This window comes from Drosophila gunungcola, assembly GCF_025200985.1.
Source record: "Drosophila gunungcola strain Sukarami chromosome 3L unlocalized genomic scaffold, Dgunungcola_SK_2 000009F, whole genome shotgun sequence".
In the NCBI taxonomy this organism is placed as follows: domain Eukaryota; kingdom Metazoa; phylum Arthropoda; class Insecta; order Diptera; family Drosophilidae; genus Drosophila; species Drosophila gunungcola.
In genome coordinates this window covers 1264130-1284911 of record NW_026453181.1, presented here as the reverse complement: position 1 = coordinate 1284911, position 20782 = coordinate 1264130, and the positions used below count along the sequence as shown (strand labels likewise).

At 42.5% G+C, this 20782-nt stretch overlaps 1 protein-coding gene across 1 annotated transcript; it reads left to right on the top strand.

Annotated features, from left to right (window-relative positions):
- Positions 1-9514: 9514 nt before the first annotated feature.
- On the top strand, positions 9515-20723 carry LOC128259710 (ankyrin repeat and BTB/POZ domain-containing protein 2). The gene is given in 11 exon segments (XM_052992258.1): positions 9515-10443; positions 10446-10555; positions 10557-11080; positions 14021-15392; positions 15394-15894; positions 15896-15922; positions 15924-16130; positions 16834-17602; positions 18726-19089; positions 19822-20149; positions 20212-20723. Coding segments are annotated over 11 exon segments (4602 nt in total). The 5' UTR covers positions 9515-10286; the 3' UTR covers positions 20455-20723.
- Positions 20724-20782: the final 59 nt, after the last annotated feature.

Genomic DNA, 20782 nt, shown 5'->3' with positions numbered 1-20782 from the left:
GCATAACCTGAAGCTCAAAATAAATGGTTCTAGGACTCACAGGAATTCATTAAAAATCAGTCAAAGTTGTGAGCACTTATACACTATTATATTTTTATACTCTGTCCTGTTTCCTGGAACTCACATAAGGCTCTCTTTGATATCGGAAATGCTATTTCCAATCCGATGAGGAACAGAACTTGATCGGATATCTAGACATTTGTTTAAGAACCATAAACTCGGCTATGTGATATCAATTTGCAACGACTTCTCCGAGATCAGAGCGCTTTCTTGCCGGAGACAGAATCATAGCCATAAATCTGCCGGCCAGCAGCGCGATGGGCTGAGAACAGAAGAATGGAATCGACTAATGCCATTTAAAATGCGGCAGTTAGCTGCCATTTATATGGGTATCAATCGACGTTCCTGGCCGATGCTCGATTATTGGGTGTCAAGCCAGGGCTGGGTTAATTAATGCGCCGCCTAAAACGAAGACATAAAATAAAACTAACAAAGCCGAGAACGGTTAAAAAGAAATCTCAGATCAGGGCAGGCGGCCGCTCCGAGATGACCCCATTCAGCCGGATTCTGATAAGAGGTCGCATAGCAAATAGTCTTGGCAAAGCCAAAGATACCAAGGGGTATCCAATTCGTTTTGGCCGAGCAAAGCGTGAACAACATCCCGCAGAGACTGAAAAATAAATCGATAAGCACTGCAAAAATCATTTAAATTGTTTGCCCAATATAACAAGGTCAATTCGATCTGTTGGAGTGCCTGAGCTCAAGCTCAACCTCATTTATCACGTTCAGATATATGGGGGAGGTTTATATAATATGTGGGATGCTTGCGCGTGATTCATACGAGAGCTCTTTCAGTGCCAATAACTTGTTTTCACTAAATGGCAATGGTATTTTATGGGCTGTCTCATACCTACCATTAGTTTCTGTGGCAAGAAAGAACGTCTAACACTTTTCCTACTAGAAGTCATTGAATATTTATTATATTTCCCTTGGCAAGCCAAGTAAACTCATAAAGATATCCAGTTTGGCGTTGCAGCCATATATGAATCAAAGCTCTAAATTACCGGGAACCTGCTGGAATACCTATATTATTATATTATATGGCATCCTCAACATCGTCGGCATCTCAGTCTCCCATTTCCCTGCCCATTACGCCTGTTGGACACTTCCGATAAGATCGCTTTCAGCATTCAATAGAAAAGCTAAATAACATGGCGACGAAGTTCGGGGGGAAACTGTTTTTTTTTTTTTTTTTTTTTTTACCAGGAACGGGACGATAAGAGAACCAACTGCTACGGGGGAAAAATGTTTTCCTTTTTTTATGGCAAGCAGAAATGTCTGATATTATGCCGGCAAAAACCATTTCCAGCGAAATGAAATCGAACGGCATTGATTGCATGCCAATGTGGCTCCAAAGTTCTTGATCGACACCTGCGCCAGACGTCGACGTTCCATCAGACCGGGCTCCAGTCGGACGACGACTGCAGCTCCGATTCAGATTCAGATTCAGATCCAGCTCCAGATTCAGGCCCAGACCAGAGCAGACCAGACCAGACCAGACCGGTGACCATTTATAGAGCAACTGGCCACTAGCAAGACGATCAACAGACGATCAACTCGCCACGCCAATGACGCAAAACACGCAATGGCCCGAGTCTCCTCCTTCGAGCTTTCTCTGCAGCGAGGGGCAGCGTTAATTATTATGAGCAGAGGAAGTGGCGACGACGTCGACGGCGACTAATTGCACTGGGGCTCTTTAATTTCTAGGGGCACCAGCCGGCCGGTCGGCTAGACGAAGTCTCTGCCGAATGGGATGCCCCTCATTCCCATCTACCCGTCCATGGACGTAGCCCTAATCACTTCCTTAGGCGAATAAATTTGGAAATAGAAATTTAAGCTAGAAATTATTCAATTCACTTTGTAAAAAACGGTCATAACAACAAAATTTATAGAACGGAAGCAATCGCTAACTTATTTGGGTCGAAATTTAATGTTCCAATGACAGCATTATGTGTCATTCCCAATATTTACAATCCCCATTCTGCTATGTATATCGACTGGCAGTAGATGCTGATCACAAATATATGCAATTTAAACATAATGCAAGCTCGGTAAAGTGGATCAATAATATAAGGGTTTGCTGTAAATTTGGTTTATAACAAAAAAACAAGAAGCCATCTTTGTGGGTAACTTATAATTTACCAAAGATGGTTAATTTTAAAGCTATTAGTGTATAGGAAGATATAGTCAACACTTTAATATTTACTCAAAAGTCTTAAAGTATAAACCACTTTGGCGGTTTTGTGGCAACACTTATTTCTTAGTGTCTTATTTATTGGTCAGGTTAAAAATAATCGTTAATATTATTATACTATATACTTAAACTTTACAAACTAATATATAATATTAACAAATAAAACGAATTTCATGCCCCCTTTTTAGCAATAGGGTACGCCCATGTACTTTTCCCATTCCCACACTGCATTATTTAATGGAATCGTTTGTTTGTTTTACAATTTGCAGAGCCGGAAAATGCACCAGTTGGGGCTGTGAACTTTGACTGGCTGGAAAGACGGAGAAGAAGTAGCCAAACGCTCAGATACACACACACGCTTGAAGCAGCATGCCCACTCGGCACAATTGGGATACGGAGCGTGTGGGCGTGGCACATCTGGCCGGGGCCCTCAGCCCACTTTGCATAACCGATGCCAACCACGAGATACTGCGGCCGAAGCCGCGAAGGTGAGTTCGCTGCCTAAGTCTTTCGATTTTCCAAATCCATACGGAAAATAGTAAATACATGTATGGAAATTATGACTTGGCGTTCTCTGATTTACTGGCTCGATATGGGTTATTCGTTATTCTAAATCATTTAGCTGCAATTTGACCCCTAGGGCCAATTTTCCTGCGTTATAATCAGAATGTTTAAATTATGCACTACACGCCTCTTTAGGCAACGATTGATAATAATAAATTGTAAACAAATCTGTTTTGAATTTTTTATATAAATCTGTATAATTATTCCCACTATTTATAAGATATCTGTTTAATGACTAGTGTTGAAGCTTTATAAACTAAAAGCAAAGGACTGTTTGTAATGGAGGGTATATGTTTATGGCTCATAAGCTCATAAGACAATCTAAATTATAAATCGGTGCCACTGTAAATGTACTCCTTGTTAAGGTGGAGTCTTTCGCTTATGCCTCAGCTTGCGAAATAATAAAATTTAACTATGTTTTGTAACTACAAAATTGTTGGTTTACAGACTTTGAGCCCCAGCACATGGGTTTCGCAGCATCAGACCTACTTTCTGCACAACTATGCCTTTAAAATTTCAGAATAACAAAGTCACATGAGCTTTTATATTTTAGACATTGACCCACTTATTAAAGGGTTAGCACCATTTTCAATTCAATAAGCAGACAATTTTCATGAATTTGGTTTTAGAAAAATTAATGCATTTTTTAGCAAGCACATAAACTTACTTATTCCATTATTTAAAATAATGGCATAACTGGCATTTAAAATGAGTGTGATTTAATTTTGCCGTTATGCGCCGACCACTTTTGTGGCTAATTTATAATTCATTAGCACTATAAGCTGATCTTCAAACAATTTCTTTTAAATTTAATAAACAAATTAAAAGTATAACGAAATTATATAAATTTTTAAAGTGCCCATATCGCTGCTTACCAAACACCTTATAAAACAAAATAAAATACAAATTTTTCATAATTTTGGCTTGTAGTACGTTCCTTTAGTAAACAATTTGTCTCATTAGTCAATGCCGTAGTCACGTGTAAGTGATTATTCTCAATTTTAAACAACGAAGAAAACATTTGTCATTATCAAATGCGGATAGGCCTGCAATAAACTACGGAACTAAAACACTTATTTATTTAAAACGCTTAGTTATTAGTGCAATTAAACATAGGTAAGATAGTTATCCTTAATTTTCAATGTAACCCAAAAAATCGTTTAATCTTTTCCGTCTAGTTTTTTGGGCGTCTTTGTATTACTTACTTTGTATTACTTTGTTAGACGAAATGTATATTTAACCAGGGAACTTCAATTTGATAACAGTAGGCTGTAATCCATAAAAATATGCCATAAGAATATTGCCTTCTTTTAAGCTGTAGTATAAAACTGCATACTATTGGGCAGCTGAATTTTTTAGAATTAAAAAAAAATTCATTGCGTGCAGTCGGGCGTTTTTTTAACCACCCTCTAGGCGTTAACAGAACATATCTGGAAGCGCACTGTTATCGCTTTACAGCTGTTAATTGTTACTGTTATTGAAACCAAAAAAACATTAAAAACTAATAGAACGATTTTTGTTTTGAATTGGGCTGAAAGAGACTTTGGTAATGTTTTTTCATATTCTTACCTCATAGGATATCAAATTTTTAATATAATTTTTTTTTATATCTTTTATCAAGCTACTCGAGTAGAAAATAACAAAAGAAGCACAAATATGTATATTTAAGTAAATATCATATGTTTTTCCAGCACTCCGTGTTTTTTTTTACTGAGGTAAGGGAAGCTTAAATTATTATATTCGAGTCAGTTTGGTTATAACACTATACGATTATTTTTAGAAATTTGTGACAATAACGAATTCTTTGCTCCGCTGGAGAGTTTGAAATATTTTCTTGCTCCGGTTTCATACCGACTTTCAGAGCGCCAGTCGAGGTGTATCTTCTACAATGGCAGCTATTTTTGGAGTTGGACACTTGCATGCATAATTGTTCACAAAAGCGTGAAGTGTGGCGGCTTTGGGAGGGGAAATGCCGTCGGGGGCAAGTCAGACGGGGCAGCTTGAACGGACAATAAACTCTTATTCTGGGCCGCATAGCGACCAACTTCTATTCGGAAGTGATACGAATACAGCGACGTGGAAAAGAAGTTGGATGGCAATGGAAGCATATGGAGGAGGCAGAATAGCGGACGCTAGACGGTTTTCGGAAATAATAATGGATTGTTTGTTTGTTTCGTATGATCGTTGGCTTCTTGGTCGCTAGACCCAACGGGAACGATCCGTCTGCGATTCGTTTTCGCATTGTGAAGCCGGTCAAGGTTAATTTGGAAAATATTAGTGTCAGTTCTCCGGCGGCAGAAGAGAATTGCTCCGGATGTGTGCCACAAAAAGAAGATGGGGCTTGCTTTACGACCCCAGCACAGGTAGAGATGAATAATTATTAAATGCGGGCCCAGCCCAGTCAGACAAGACTAATTCAATTAAAACGAGACCAGAGCGCGGCCTGAGATACAATTAAAGCCACAAATATAGACACAGATGCCTCGTAGCGAGGCTGCGGCCGAAGGTTTTAGCTCTTTTCTCGCAAAGTTCAAGCTCGATTGAGAAATCGGATGGCAGAGCCAGACAATTGCCGATTGAAATCTGGCCGCCCTGCAGGAAACTGAAATATGACTGGCATTTACGAAACTTTATTGTGGCTGGCTGGCTCGCTTCTCTCTTTCTGGCAATTAAAAGTCTGAAATGCGAGTAACAACAAACAAATGACAGTTGAAATATTTCACACAACAAACGAAAGTGAAAATCGCAAAATGTGAATAATTAGCAGGGCCCAACAATAAGGGGAATAAAATAATAATAGCTAACGAACTGAAATAGGAAAAATTTACGAAAAATTCGCCACAATTGCGAGCAGCAGCAGCAGCAGCAGCAACAATTTGTAGCCAACAAAGTCAATGACAATGGCCAGGAGGAGGGCCTAGCCATCTGCGAGGGCAACAAACTTGATACACTTACTCGTACCTTTCCCACCCCCCCAATCCCAGTGCTGCCGAGCTCTATCGGCGTAGCATCTTCAGTTTGGAGCTATTTCGAACGCAGCATTAAAGCTGGCACAAGAAATAATGCGGCGACGTGGGGCAAGTGAAAACGTTGTTACCTTTTTACCTTACCACGACTTTCTTTACGGCCACAGATACAGATGCAGATGCAGATACAGGTACACGTATCTGTGCGATACTCGTCGGGTTTGTCAAAATATACCTAACTACCTAACTAGTCGCCATCAAAACAGAATCGCATTGGTCGAAAACCGCGAAAACCAAGGGATTGAAGTGAATTCGAGGCGGGAAAGTGTGGGAGATTTTCAGGGGGCGTCGGATTGGAGCAGCCTGTTGATGGATCTGGATAGACAGGCGACTAATTAAGTCATGGAAGCTCCGCTCGAGGAAGATACTGCCTCCGAACGGAAGCAAAGTCAGTCGCTCAGTTGCTGCATCTACAACTCCATTTCCATCTGCAACTGCGTCTTCATCTGCAGCATCATCATCATCTGCCACTTCGCAGCTCCTCCAATTGGCGATGGGGATGTGGTTGAATGCGGAAACCTCTGCGAACGCCTCACAGTAGTCGCAGCATATTAAACTCTAATCAGCAAGATGTGATGATATGATAGGGCCGAAAGCATTCGGAGTAGGTAGCAATTTGTCAGATGTTGGGGTTTCATAACAGTTACAGCCAATTGCCGTGTCACTGATGGTGTCGGGATACCACAGCGTGTCTCGAGCATATTCATTTGGATGGCCCACAGGTGGGGAGTGTAAACTCACTGGGATTGCCATTGGCTTGATGGGGACAGAACGTATAATTTCATTGGGAATATGGCATCTTTATCCTTAGCTAGTATCGCTTATTATGTGGATTGCCTCTTGCCAGGTAAATATTTTAATGTTTTCTTTTTAAATAACAAAATGGAACTTCCAAATGTTTTCCAAAAGTTCCTAAACATTTCAAATTACTTTTCTACTCATTGATTTCATTGGGAATATGGCATGTTAATCCTTAGCTAAGATCGCTTATTATGTGTAATGCCTCTTGCCAGGCTAATATTTGTATGTGTTTTCTTTTCAAATAATAAAATGGGACTTACAAATGTTTTCCAAAAGTTTCTTCATACTCAAATTACTCTTCTACTCATCCAGATTTCATAATACATTTTCTACTGTTCCCAGGCCCAACGAAAACATGACTCAGCCCAAAAGAAGTTTGACTTGAGCAATCCGTGTCAATCACATTTTGACAAATCTTCCATGGGGAATCGGGGAAAACAAGTGAAATGAAAATTACTCAAAGTCAGCAAGTATTCGACATTAAATGTTTGAGCTTGTCTTGGGGCTAAGTCTTTGGTCTAACCTTGCTGCGACTTCCATTTCCATGCTTTAGCGTGCTGATATTTTTGCCAGGTAAAGATTATTAATGATCTCGCTGGAGGAGCTGGTTCTAATGATCTACAGTCTAAAACTGAAAACCGAAAACCGAAAACCATTTCCTGTCTAATACTGTCAGGCATGAAAAACGAAAGTTCCCCAAAGTCCGAGTGCTGGCTCAAACCTCATTAGTCGGGTGACATACATATATCCAAAAGGTGGGTATATATCTCCGGTACAAATAGGTTGGGCTGGGCTATATCTCTCCTCTTTACTTTTGGTGAGTTGCACTTACCGCCTTTGTCCAGTTTTTCCAGCCATTTTCGATCTTTTTCTCCTTCGTGGCCGAGTTGTTTTATAAACACGCGAATATTACATTAAACATTATGGTGTAGTTTTTGTGTTTGTGTTTGTGTTTCTGTTTCGTTTCGTTTCGTTTTTTTTATTTTTATTTTTGGGAGGTCTTTTGAGTGCGGCGTATAGAGCTCTGCCTAATGGGTGTAAGCATATTTATGGCCTGTCATTACTTTTCCGTAAATTAAACTTTTTAATGCGAAAATTGCTTGGAGTGTAATTTTTTTTAATAATCCACCTGGCTTAGAAACCAAACAGCCGGCGGCTAGTGAAGAAAGTTATTGTATAATCGGTTCGAAAAATAGATAGAGCAGCAAACAGTTTCCCGTATTACGTGGGCGTTTCATTGCTCGATTTTCATTTCGGGAATATGGGTATATGGATCAGGCGGCCGTGGCTTTCTAATTGCAATTGCTTTGTGCGTATGCCAGTGGTTGGCAATGGCATTATATTTGGGTCTGCGGTTTCGGACCGCTCCCATTTGCCCATTTGCCCATTTACCATTTCATTCTTCATCCACAAAAGAGAAGCTTCTGCCGGCAGCCGAAGGCATGGGGTTATATCGGAAAAACAAAAGGCTAACCTCAAGAAACCGTTATGTCAGCGCCCGAGCTTGTATAAATCATTAGAAGCAGGCTACGCTCGGCAATTTATTTGCTGCACACATGAGATGTATCTTGTAGATGTATCTCAAAGCCTACGCATGTCTGCCCATGCTCAGAACCTGGCTGTTTCGCCCGGAATCTAGCCATCTCGGGGCCCGGGAATGGGATTCGTGCCGGCCAGACCAAAGCTATCCGCGGAAGGAAGCTGGCAAAACGATCTGATAAGTGTCAAGATTGTATAACCTTCGTGTGCTGGGTGGTGCTGTGAAGCTCTGCTCTCTTGGCCCCGTCGAACAGTTATACATAATTAAATTCAGTGCAAGGCCCGCCACAAGAGATGGAAGCCACTTTGGCCAGCCGCTGTGTTAGAGCTGGCTGGAGATTTTAGTATATGATCAGCACAGTAGCCTCGAGCACTTTTAATTAGTATAAGCTTAAAATTAATGTGCCATTTTTATGTTTGTTAATTTTTATAAAAAGCTGTACTCTAAACGAATTTTTCAAGTATAAGTAAAGACTTAAAAACATGCAGTTTTCAGATTGGTAATAAAGGACTACAAATTGAGGCTTGAAACTGTTTTAAGATATTTACCTGGGTATTGGATGAAATATATTTGTTTTAAAATAATGATAAAATTTTCATTAAAATTTAATTACAATAGTTTAAATGTATGTATATTAAAGATTCAATTACCAGTTTAAGTTTTGTCTTTATTCTTAAAAAATTGAATTATATCATTTGAACCTGTTCCTCCTGTTGTTCCTAATAACAAAAATAAAGCCATTTGAAAACTGAAAATGTTTTTCTACCAACTTACAAAAATGTACTGTATGTTTAAATGGAACACTAGATTAAAAGACTACAAATATCTAAGTTTTGTAGTTATTGTATTAAGCACATACACCTATATGTGCGGCAACTATCGAATTGCCATTAACATTCAAGTTTTAGAGTTTAAATCTAGGGACATTTAGGTTTAATATAAAAAGTTTATAATAATAACTATACCCAATAAATTTGTATAATAGAATTAATAGAATCGACTCTTAACTTTGCTGCTTGGATCTAGAAGTTTGACAATTTTCCATTTCCCTTTCCACAATGGCCCCTGCTGAGCATCACTGCCGCCTATCACAGTGACTTTTTGAAAATCACCGCGGCAACAACTGGCAAGCGAGAAAAATGAAAAAGAAAACTCACTGATATTGCTCTACAAGAGGTACATCGCACGGCGGACAAAGTGAGCCCTCAAACTGAAAAGCTGCCTGCTGTTGTTGTTTCTGCCGCCGCTGGCGGCTGTCGTTGTTGTAGCCCCATTGTTTTGGTCACACAGCTGAGAAGCAAATGGAAAAATTACCCAAGCCGACAGAGCCGACGGAACCGAAGACCATCCGTGCAAGGTGGCCGGGCATGGAGCCCAAAGGCCCTGGGCTCAGGCCCGAAACGCGCTGTGAAAATGAGGAAAAACAGATATCGCAGCCGACAATGACTGGGCAGCGCCGTTGACGTCGACGTCGACGTCGACGCAACCACTGTGGCTCAGAGCCAAGCCGCGCTTCCACTTCAGTCGAGCTTCAGTTCCAGCCGAGAGCGAACGGTATCGCGAGTTTTGGATATTCGGCGGGTCCAGGGTCCAGTTTTCGGGCGTTCGACTTTTGGAGTTTCGGCCGCGGCTGGTTGAACACAGCACAACACAACACAACTACGACAGTTTATAATTTGCATAATTGCCATCATTACACCAGTGCGACGGTGAAATGGAAAACATGAATCTAAGCGAAACAGCTGATGATTGTACTCCAGAAATTTTAGAAATATCTAACTATTTTGGAATAGTTTAACTAACCATCTTAATAATAATAAACTGCTTAAGGAAGAAAAACCGCAATTGCTAAAACAATCCAAAAACGTATTCAAATGGAGTTCTCCAATTAATAAAATAAATATTAAAATCATTTCCACAAAAAAGGAAAACAAATTAAAAAAAATAAATAAATAATCCAAAAAGTTTAAATAATACAAATTAATTACAAGGGATATTTGTGTTCCAGTAAAAAAGGAACCAAATATTTATTCCCAATCCAAAAAAGTGTCCTTAAATCCCATTCAAATAATGAAACCAAAGCCAAATTAGGAGTAGAAACATGTACTGCACCAAAGATTGCACCTGCAGCCTGTGTCGCGAATTGCGGGGATACAAGCCCAGTGGCAAGAAGGCGGCCCCTTCCGCCCCCACATTGTTCAGCAGGATGTTGAATGACAACTTCATACTGCGTCGCAGGGGCATCTCCCTCAAGAACTTCAGCCGCAGTCGCTGAGGAACAGTGAGATGTTGGCGCAGCAGATGCCGGTGCCACGCCCCCCGCAAACGCCCTCGCCCACGCCCATCGAGGAGCTGCCCGACTGGGCCACGGCAGAGCACCTCGCGGGCGAAGAAGCCCAACCACAAGGTGGTCATCTACTTTGGCGATTCCATCAGCCGTGGTCAGCAGTCGCCGCTGCCATCGCCCAAGGAGCTCCACTCGCAGCTGCTGCAGGAGATGTCCCAGAAACTCAAGACCAGTGGAGAACTGGAGGGGCGGCCAACGGAGGCGACGATTGCGGAGCAACCGGAGACGGGGACGGGAACGGAGACGGAGACACAGACAACCCCGCCAGCGGATGACGAACTGCCGCCCTACATTGAGAGCGTGCAGAACGGCGTAATTAATATCAGAATTGAAGGCAATTACCGGCGAGCCAGTGCGCTGGTGGAAACGGTGGCGAAACCCACTCTGGCCGTGGTGGGCCCATCGAAATCCGATGCGGCCGCCGGTGATAATGATAATGACGATGCCAATGAGGATGATGACAGCGACGACGACCCTGGCCAAGATGAGGCGGAGACGGATTCGTGCGACTGGAGCTACGTTCAGGAGTGGCGCAGGGCCGCGAAACGGTACTGCGAACTCTTCAGATCATACGCCGCCATTGCTTATTTCCTCAATCCCATTTTCCATTTTCCATTATTTTATTTTCCATTTCTATTTAAATGGTACTGCTGCAATTCTTTTGTGAAAGTCGGGGCAAAAGGGATTTCTTCTGCGCGTAGAACTGGGTGGCATTTGATTGGCAAAAGGGAAAGGAACGCGATTTGGGATTAAATGGGAGAAGCAATAACGACAAGAAAATCGAATCCAGGTCGGGAAGATGTCAAAAATGACCCCTACTCACTAAATTGCTATTAAATTACGAAGTTAAAGTTTCATTTTTGAGAATTAATTGGAAAAAAATGTTATTAGATAAAGTTGATTAAAAATCTATTAGTTTTTGAAGGATATATTCAAACAAATATCAGTAAAACTGTGGGTTTTTGTAGGATATTTTACTCTGAGTGTAAAATGTGAAAATAAAAATGAAAGATTATGATAAAATAGGAGTACCAATTCACAGGAAATATAACAAACGTTTTAGGGCGAAAAACAGCGTTAAACCAATTTATACGATTAAAACTTCATAGCCAAGCTCCTTACTCATATTTGATTAAAAAAATGGTTTAACATAAAAAACATATTAGTTTTTATTGTATTAAGCACCTAAGTCATCGAAATTTAGACTAAAATTTTCACTGTGAAAGCTCCAAATCAGGAAATTTATAAAAAAAATAGAAAACCTACAATATCAAGCTTCAAACTTAATTTGTCGTGTTTAATGCTCCCCATTAGAGAAGATGTTTGATTTTATAGCTCATTATATTAAGACAAAGATCATAAACATTTGCCCTAAAATTTAAGTTCTCGCAGTTAAATGAGCTTCTTTAATATTGATAGTCCTATACAATATTATTACCTTTCCTTGGAGAAAAACATTCACATTAAAGATTCCCTGTATTTTCGTTGGATTGGTTCAATTCGGTATGCCAGATACAACAAATTTAAATAAATAAAAAGCCAGGGGTCATTGTTCGTCAACAACAGCTAATCAAGTTTCAAGTTCAGAATTAGATCATAATAACAGCACTGCATAGATATTCAAAACTCCTCTCATAAATCGTATAAAGCACAGAACCTCGTTCAAGCTTAAAGATCTAAATTAAAGGTATTTAAGATATATTGTCAAGAAAAAGAATAAAAGATACGTCAAGCTATCTCAACATTTAAAATTTGGGTCAATCAAAGATCAAGTTACCGCATAGACTGTCAAAGGGATGGGCAAAATCTGAATGATAACAATGTCCAAAAAGAATAAAAAGATGCCAGAGACAACTAACTTTTTCGCATGCAAATGAAAAATCGTAACTGGCTTTTAATATCGCTTTGTATTTGGTGTTGGCCAACCCAGTTAGAAGAAGATAATATAAAGGTGCAAAGAAATGTGAGAACGAACAGTAGATACTAAGATCAAGTCATTCTTAAAAATACAATTTTTGTATACTCTTACTTGGCTGTTTTCGTACATTTTGAAGTATTATATTCGTTCTTAAAAAGAATTAATATTCTTTCATTATATTGTTAAGGAGTTTTAATCTTTGAAAATGGCAATCGCCTTATAAGATTGGTCTTTTTAGCTAAGCCTTTTTCACTTTGGGGTATTTTCAATAGTTTACCAAGGTTTCGGAGACAAGCTAGTAAGACTTAGTACGGTCTTTGCTTTGTTTTTTTCGCTGTCTCTGACTGCGGCCACTTTAATTAGGTGCCACTGCTTTCAAGTTCGGCTCGCGAGTAACTAGAAGATAGTCAAGTTTGTGTGAACTAAGATTAGCGGCAGTGTGACATCTTCCTTAGCTATCCGTTAGTCAAAGCTTTTGTTATTTTGACTGGAATTCTTTTGTTTCTGAGAAACTTTAACGACTTACATCATTTGTGGAGCTGAAAATGGGTCAAATCTAAGTCACAATTGGGTTTAATTTATATTTTTAATTTTGAATGGAAAAATAATAAGTTTGACAGGTATTAAACATAAATTCTCTTAATATTATTTACTTGGTCGTCAGTTTAGCTGAACATAGCTAGGAAAACAGAACATATATATTTTAAAAGTCGACTTACTTAATTTACACTTTTGGGTCTACAAATATTTGATTTCAAATTGCAACGATTTTGGGAAATTAAAGTCTAGAAATTAATTAGTCCAAGGAACCGTAGCAATTATATTTGTTACTAAAAAAATTAAGAAATAAAAATGTAACTTTTAAATATTTGTTTTAAAATTTTTTTAATTATTAAAACTAATTTAAATAATAAATATCTAAAAAAATTATTAAATTTAAATTTTTATATAAAACATATAATCATAACTTTTATTTTCAATTATTACTATAAAAATAAAAAATAATAATTACTTGCCAATTTATTTTGACAAAAATTGAAATTAAATGCGCTAAAGTTAGCTTTTTAAATAATTTCAAACCTACTTTAAAAATAAAAAAAAATTTATTCGATTTCCTCAGTTTTCTAACAATATAAATCATTTTAATTGTTTAAGTTTTTCTAAAAAAATAATCAATTGCATCTAAAAAAGAGTTTTTTTTGTTAGGAAATACATTAATTAAATTTGTTCAATAAAAACTTTCTTGAAACAATAAAGACAATTTTTTTGCCTGTCCGGATTTCTTTGTCCGCTACTGTTGCTTATATTGTAAGCGGATCATTCATTGATGCTGTAAAATGTACTTTAGGTTTTAGACATGGTTTCGAGTAAAATGCACTTCTTGTAGTTTGCAGAGGTGAAATTAGCACGCATTTGGCTCTGAGAACTACATTTAACTCTCAACAAAATAAGGATACAAATTGAGCAACAAACATATGCTAACAGATTTTTGAAGGGTGATCAGGAATCCATCCATTAAATCAGTACCACAAAATAATGGAATATTAACATCTGTTTTATTTTCTTCCAGGCCCACTGGCAACATGCCGCCCAACTTTGGCCAGCACCCGGCTCCCAGCCAGATCACGGGCCTGCCCCCAGTGCCGCCGCCGCAGATGCAGTCGCCACCCCACCAGCAGCACCCAACTTCGCTGACGCCGCAAAAGGGACTGGCGGTGGCCATGGCCACTCCGGCGCCTCGGGTCTTCAAGGAGCTGGCCCAGCAGCCGAGCAAGGGGATGCCGCCCAAGCTGGTGACCTCGTCCAGCGGCGGCCAGGTGACCCCGTCCGGCAAGATGCCGTCGGCCGTGTCCGCCTCGAAGGCTCTGGTCCCCCAGCGTGCGGTGGCGGGTCCTGCGCGCCTGACCGTGCAGAGCACTCCGGTGAAGTCGCAGCCACCACAGCTGAGCGGAAGCCTCGGCCAGAGCCAGGTCTCGCCCAGCCGACCCACCTTGGGGATTCCCACCACGGCGGGCCAGGCCACGCCGGCCAGGACGCACCAGCACGACCAGTTCCGGGCGCTGCAGCGGGTGCAGGAGTGCCACAGCTCGTCGGACGAGAACCGCAGCTCCGGACACGCCAGCATGTCGGACACGGGGGGCCACAGCTCCTCGCCGGCGGGCGGGATGACCCTGGGCCCGCTGCCCGAGGATCGGCTGGCGGCGGGCGTGACCAACAGGAGCACCCGGTCGCGGCGCCATCGCGGCATCATGCCGGCCGGAAAGGCTCCCTGGAGCGGCACCGGACTGGAGGACATCAAGCTGGCCATGCTCACGCTGCGCTCCCAGACGAGCAGCAGCACCTACAGCAGCCTGAGCGCCGGCTCGGAGAGCTCGGAGCCCGCGCGCCGCCTGGGCAGGTACTCCTCGCTGGAGACGGTGGTGACCAGCACCAGTGCCGACGAGTTCGTGTGGGTGGACTCGCACAACCGGCTGGTGGAGCTGCAGCACCCGCCCTGGAGCCAGCCGTGCATCCTGCGGGTGCTGCGGAACGGACGCTGCCAGCAGCAGGCCGAGCACCTGGCCGTGGAGGCCGTGTCCCGGCTGGGCTACCTGCTGCAGCGGGCGCTGGTGAGGATCGCCCGTGAGATCCAGCGGTTCTCCGCCGGAGTGGGCCTCTGCTCCAAGCAGGAGGTGGCCGGAGCCCTGCGGGTGGTGCTCAGCTCCGCGCTGGCGGACTCCTGCACGAAGGCGTGCCTCAGGTCCGCCGCCATGTTCGCGGTGCCCGGCGAGAGTGCCCTCAAGCAGAGCAAGTCCGCCCGGGCGGGCCTCCAGCTGTCCGTGGGCCGCTTCTACCGCTGGATGACGGACGCCAGGCTGGGCAAGTTCATCCACGAGTACGCGGCCGTCTACCTGTGCGCGGGCATCGAGAATCTGCTGGAGGAGATTGCCCTGCAGTGCAACTGGTAGCACGGCAGCCGCCCTGGACCAGAGCATAGCCGGATCGGGCGACGTGTGGGGTCTGCTGCAACCGTTCGCCCACCTGAACGCGGGCCGGGTGGCCAGCGGAGCCCTGGCCCTGCCCAGGTGGGCCAGTGCCTCCTCGCTGGCCACCTGCGTGGGCAGTGTGCGTGAGCTAAAGGAGAAGGCCCTGCGCACCCAGCAGGAGTTCCAGCTGGCCGCCGCCCTCTCCGGATCCGCCTTGGCGGCCCTCTTCTACTTCATGCGCTGCTCCCAGCTGGAGCACACGGAACTGCTGGCCGCCTCGGGCTGCAGCTCGGGCCAGGCCCAGCCAGCTCCTCCGGGGGCAGCACCATCCTCCTCTGCAGGGCACCATGTCCAGGAGCTGTGCTACGAGCGGGCCTACGTGGTGCTGCCTCCGCTGGCCGAGTGGCTGAGGGTGGCCGCCGCCCACGCCGAGCACCGCAATGCCCTGATGATCGACAAGGACGACGTGATGCAGGCAGGCCCGGCTGCTGCTGCCCGGAGTGGACTTGCCCCATCCGGCCAGTGGCCCATGACGAGGAGCTGCCCACCAAGAAGACGCACTTCACCAATGCCCATGCACCCGCGTCCAGTTCCACGGGCACGGGAACGGGCAGCAGCAGCTGCAGCTCGCCGGTGGTCAGCGGCATCGGGATCGGAATCGGAGAGGACACCTCCGAGCTGGGCAGACGAGCCACCATCGGAGTGGCCTTTAAGGTTGGTATGGCGTTTTTATAGGGCAAAAGTGCTACTAGTTAAGCATAACTTATAATTAGGTCACTAGTCGCAGTTGAACAGAGAAGAGTTTTTAAGAAAAAACAAGAAAGGAAGCATAATTCGGCAAGTCGATGTTTATATACCCTTGCAGCATTGCATAATTTAATTTATTTAATTTTATTAATTTAATATCCTAGCGCTGCAAGAGTCGGCTTATTATTATTGACTAAAAATTACTTATTACATTAAATTTAATACTTAAGAACTAACAATTTTCACAAACATTTTTAAATTACAGAGTTGTTAAACATTTAATTCTTATATACTATATGGATTACTTTTTTTTGTTTGTTCGTATGGCAGCTATATTATATCGTTTTCCGATTTAAATAAAATTAAATGCGTAATCTAACTATTAAATTTTACAACAAAAAATATAAACATTCATTTCAAAATTGAGTACTACACTACTCTTTATGATATTAACAAAGAAATGGATGTGAAAGCGAGAACTTCAATTCAGATAAAAAAATGGAGCTTGTGAGCAGGTGGATGAAGTTAACCCAGTTTGAATAACTTAATTGGTTTCGGATTGTTAACTTTATTGAAAAAAATTAAGCTTTTTAATGAGTGCCCCAACTGCAGCGTGTGGAATTAAAAATACAACCTTATTGAAAACACTTCATTCTACTTTCCCCCACAGCTTCTTTTGACTGGACGGGCTGAACTGTTGGCCCAGGCCGCCCAGCTGCTGCCGCCCACGACGCGGTACGACACCCAGAACAGCGCCGGACTGACCGCCCTGATGATCGCCAGCATCCGGAACGACGAGGTGGCGCTGCACGCGCTCCTGGACGCCGGATGCGACCCGAACGTGGAGGTGCCGCCCGCCGGGAGCGCCGGCCACCCGGCCATCCAGCCGGACACGCAGCACTGGACGGCCCTGAGCTTCGCCGCCAGCAGGGCCAACTACGTGGCCCTGAGGATCCTACTGGAGAGGGGCGGCAAGGTCGAGGGCGGGGCCCGGAGCAGCGAGGAGAAGTGCACCCTGACCCCGCTGCAGCTGGCTGCGGGCACGGGCAACCTGGAGATCGTGGCCCTGCTGCTGGCCCACGGGGCCAATGCCTTCTTGTCCACGCAACAGAAGGACTCTCTGTGCTTCGCAGGATCCGCGCAGAAGGGCTGCTTTTGCGCCATCTCCGTGGCGGCTGCCCACGGACATCGGTCATGTCTGCGCAAACTGCTCACCCACCCCGTTTCCCCGGGCACCAGGGACGTGCTCTCGCTGGAGGAGATGCTGGCCGAGGGCGATGTGGGCGGAGTGCGGGCTGGAGGCGGACCAGGAGGAGCCGGTGGCCCAAGCAATGCCAGTAACAGCGGAAACAGCGAGGACTTGCTCCCGCTGCTCAACAAGACGCAGATCAAGCGACTCCAGGAGGCCATGTACCACAGTGCCGAAAACAATCATCTGGGTAGGTGTAGCTTTAAAAAAACAAATGGTCCAAAATCATTTCTAAACAAAATTTCAAAATATGGTCCCATTCCCTTGAAATTTTTAAACTCCTAAGTTGTATTCAATCATCAAAAAATATAAAATTAGGTTTCCGGTTTCTATGAAATAAACAAGAAGGAAACTTCTTTCTGATACCCGTTACTTAGCTTAACAATATCAAAATAAATATACACCCAGAAAATAATCGGAGTTTTGGTGGCACCATCTGCCGAAAATTAATATTTAGGTTTATAACTTCTAATAGGTCGATTTGAATAATTTTTTTTATTTATGTTATAGTCGATAGTTATTGGCATTGAATAGTAAAAATAAATATCTGATGATTGAATTTAAAATGGTATATTAAATATTAAAATTAAATATGAATTCATAATATTAAATAGAATGCATATTCAATTAAATGATTTAATATTAAAAATTTTAATTAATTTTAAGTTTTAGATTTGAACTGGTTTTTATTTGATTTAAATGCATTTTATTTGAGTTAAATGTGGCTTAAATTTATTTAAGTTGTATTTACCAGTGTAGATCCTATAGATCACAAATCTATAGATCCTATAGCTCCTCAGATAGACAGACGGACATAACTAGATCGACTCGTCTATTGATCCTGATCAAGAATATATATATTTATAGGGTCCCTTTGCCTGTTATATACTTTTCAAAGATTACAACATACCTTTTTACTCAACGAGTAACGGGTTCAATAAATAACTTATAGTAATAACACTCTCTACAGAAGAGCAATGCAAACAAGTACAAAAATATTCGCCTATATCATGTAAATATATTTTGGTAAAAAGATTATCAAAACCGAAAAGTAATTTGCACGACCATTTGCAATTCAAATTAAACACAAAGCAATGACCGATTGAGTGATTCAAGCTGTATTTAATGATTTTCTAATTCATTTGATCGGTTTAAGAATGTCTTTAAATTAGTCAAAATATAATTAAAACCAGATATGTACGTTGGCGAACTGTTGTGGGAGTTTTGTTTACGCGGACTCCACGTTTATTTGGATGCTGAGAAAAGATTTGTTATTTAACAGAGTAAAACAATTTTTGTGTACTCGGATACAGATATAACCATTGAGCTTCGGAAATTGGGTGTTCCGTGGACTCTGCACTGCTGGATGCACGCCCTGTCGGCTGCCCACGATTTGCGACTGGACGCGGTTATAGATCAGTTGCTCCAGGACTTCCTGCAGGTGTGTCCCGACGATTACAGTGCCCAGTTCGTCAGCGAGTGCCTGCCCCTGCTGTTCAACATTTTCCGGAACAAGAACGAGGGCACCACCCTCCTGCTCGCGGACATCTTCGCCACCTGCTTCGGGTGGGAGACCCTGCCCCCGTTGAAGGAACAGCCGCCGATGCAGCCCGTCCAGGGATCCCGCATCGATCCCAAGTTCGTAAACAATCCGGAGCTGAGCGATGTGACTTTCAGGTGAGTGTTGGCGCCTTTTCCGATACCTACCGAATCCAATTATTGCTTTTTAAATTATAATTAAGGGTTAGATAGGTAATGGTTAGTAATTTTTTGCCTTCTAACCCCGTTTATCCTTTGATAAATGCGTTTCGTAAATTTAAACAACCCAGATCCACTAAATGATCATTTATTTAAATTATGATTAACGCAAATTGGTCATCCACAGTAATAAAAGTTTTTGTGGTAGATTCACTGATAAATAAATGGAATAGTAAAAATTCCATATTTACAAATTTAGTATGAAATTATAATATTAAATATAATGCATACTTAAATTACATGATTTAATATTACAAATTTAAATTAATGTGGAAAATATTAAACTTAAAATAGTTGAGTTAAATATGGTTTAAATTTAAATGAAATTTTCAGATATTAAACTGAAATCTGAAAAAAAATAAACCGAATAATTAAACAATTTTTAAATATTTTCATATTAAAAATAACTAAATGGATATCAGTTTTTAAATAACTTCAGTTACATCCGAAATTCATCCTGGGTTTCTTTCTTAAGTAACATATTTATATATGTAATATAAAACATCTTTATCGCAAATAAATGACAAATTATTTAAGCAATAAAAATTGACAAAGAAAGAAAAACTGAACTGAAACTTTATTTACCTTGCATACCACCTAGTAATATTGTGCCAGTATAAAATGTATTACTTACGCAAATGTCCTTTTCAGGGTGGAGGGCAAGATCTTCTACGGACACAAGATCGTCCTGGTGACGGCATCGCCGCGCTTCCAGAGCATGCTGAGCTCGAAACTAAGCGAGGCCAGCTCCACGCCCACGGTCCAGATCAACGACATCCGCTACCACATCTTCCAGCTGGTGATGCAGTTCCTCTACTGCGGCGGCTGCAGCTCCTTGGACGTGGCCCACGGCGATGTGCTCGAGCTGATGGCCGCGGCCAGTTTCTTCCAGCTGGAGGGACTGCTGCGCTACACGGAGGCACGGTGCTCGGAAATGGTGGACGTGGACAACGTGGTGGCCATGTACATTCACGCCAAGGTGGGACTGCGAGTTGTGTGTTTACTGAATGGTGGATATCCTTAATGGCTTTCGTTTTCCAGGTATACAATGCCAATCGCCTGCTGGAGTACTGCCAGTGCTTCCTGCTCCAGAACATGGTGGCCCTGCTCACCTACGACGACTCCGTGAAGCGGCTGCTCTTCGCCAAGAAGATACCCAACCACGATGTGCTCGCCGGATTGCTGCAGACGCTCCAGAACCGTTTGAAGACCCGCAAGCCCAATTCGGGCGGTGGCCTGGTCAACTCCTATCGATCGCCCCCGGCCACGCCCGTCAAAAAGTGAAGGAGCCACGCCCACTTCCTCGACAGAATCCAATTCTTATTTATTGCATTGTTTTTAATTTAATCTTTGAGCTTTTATGTATTATAATAATTCCCCAGCCCGATCCCAACGTCCCGCTCCTCATCTCTAGTTGTATTTTTGTACTTTCAATTTGTTCAGCGCACTGTTAACCTTTACGAACCCAAGGACGGCCGATCCGGCGGTCCTCTAGCTATTATTTTGTAGTTGAAATTGTTTCTGCATTAAATGAAGAAAGTAAAATTTAACAAGCAGTGTTTTCACTTTGAAGGCAGAAGCGAGATTCTGCGTTGCCTTGGCTTTTGGCAAT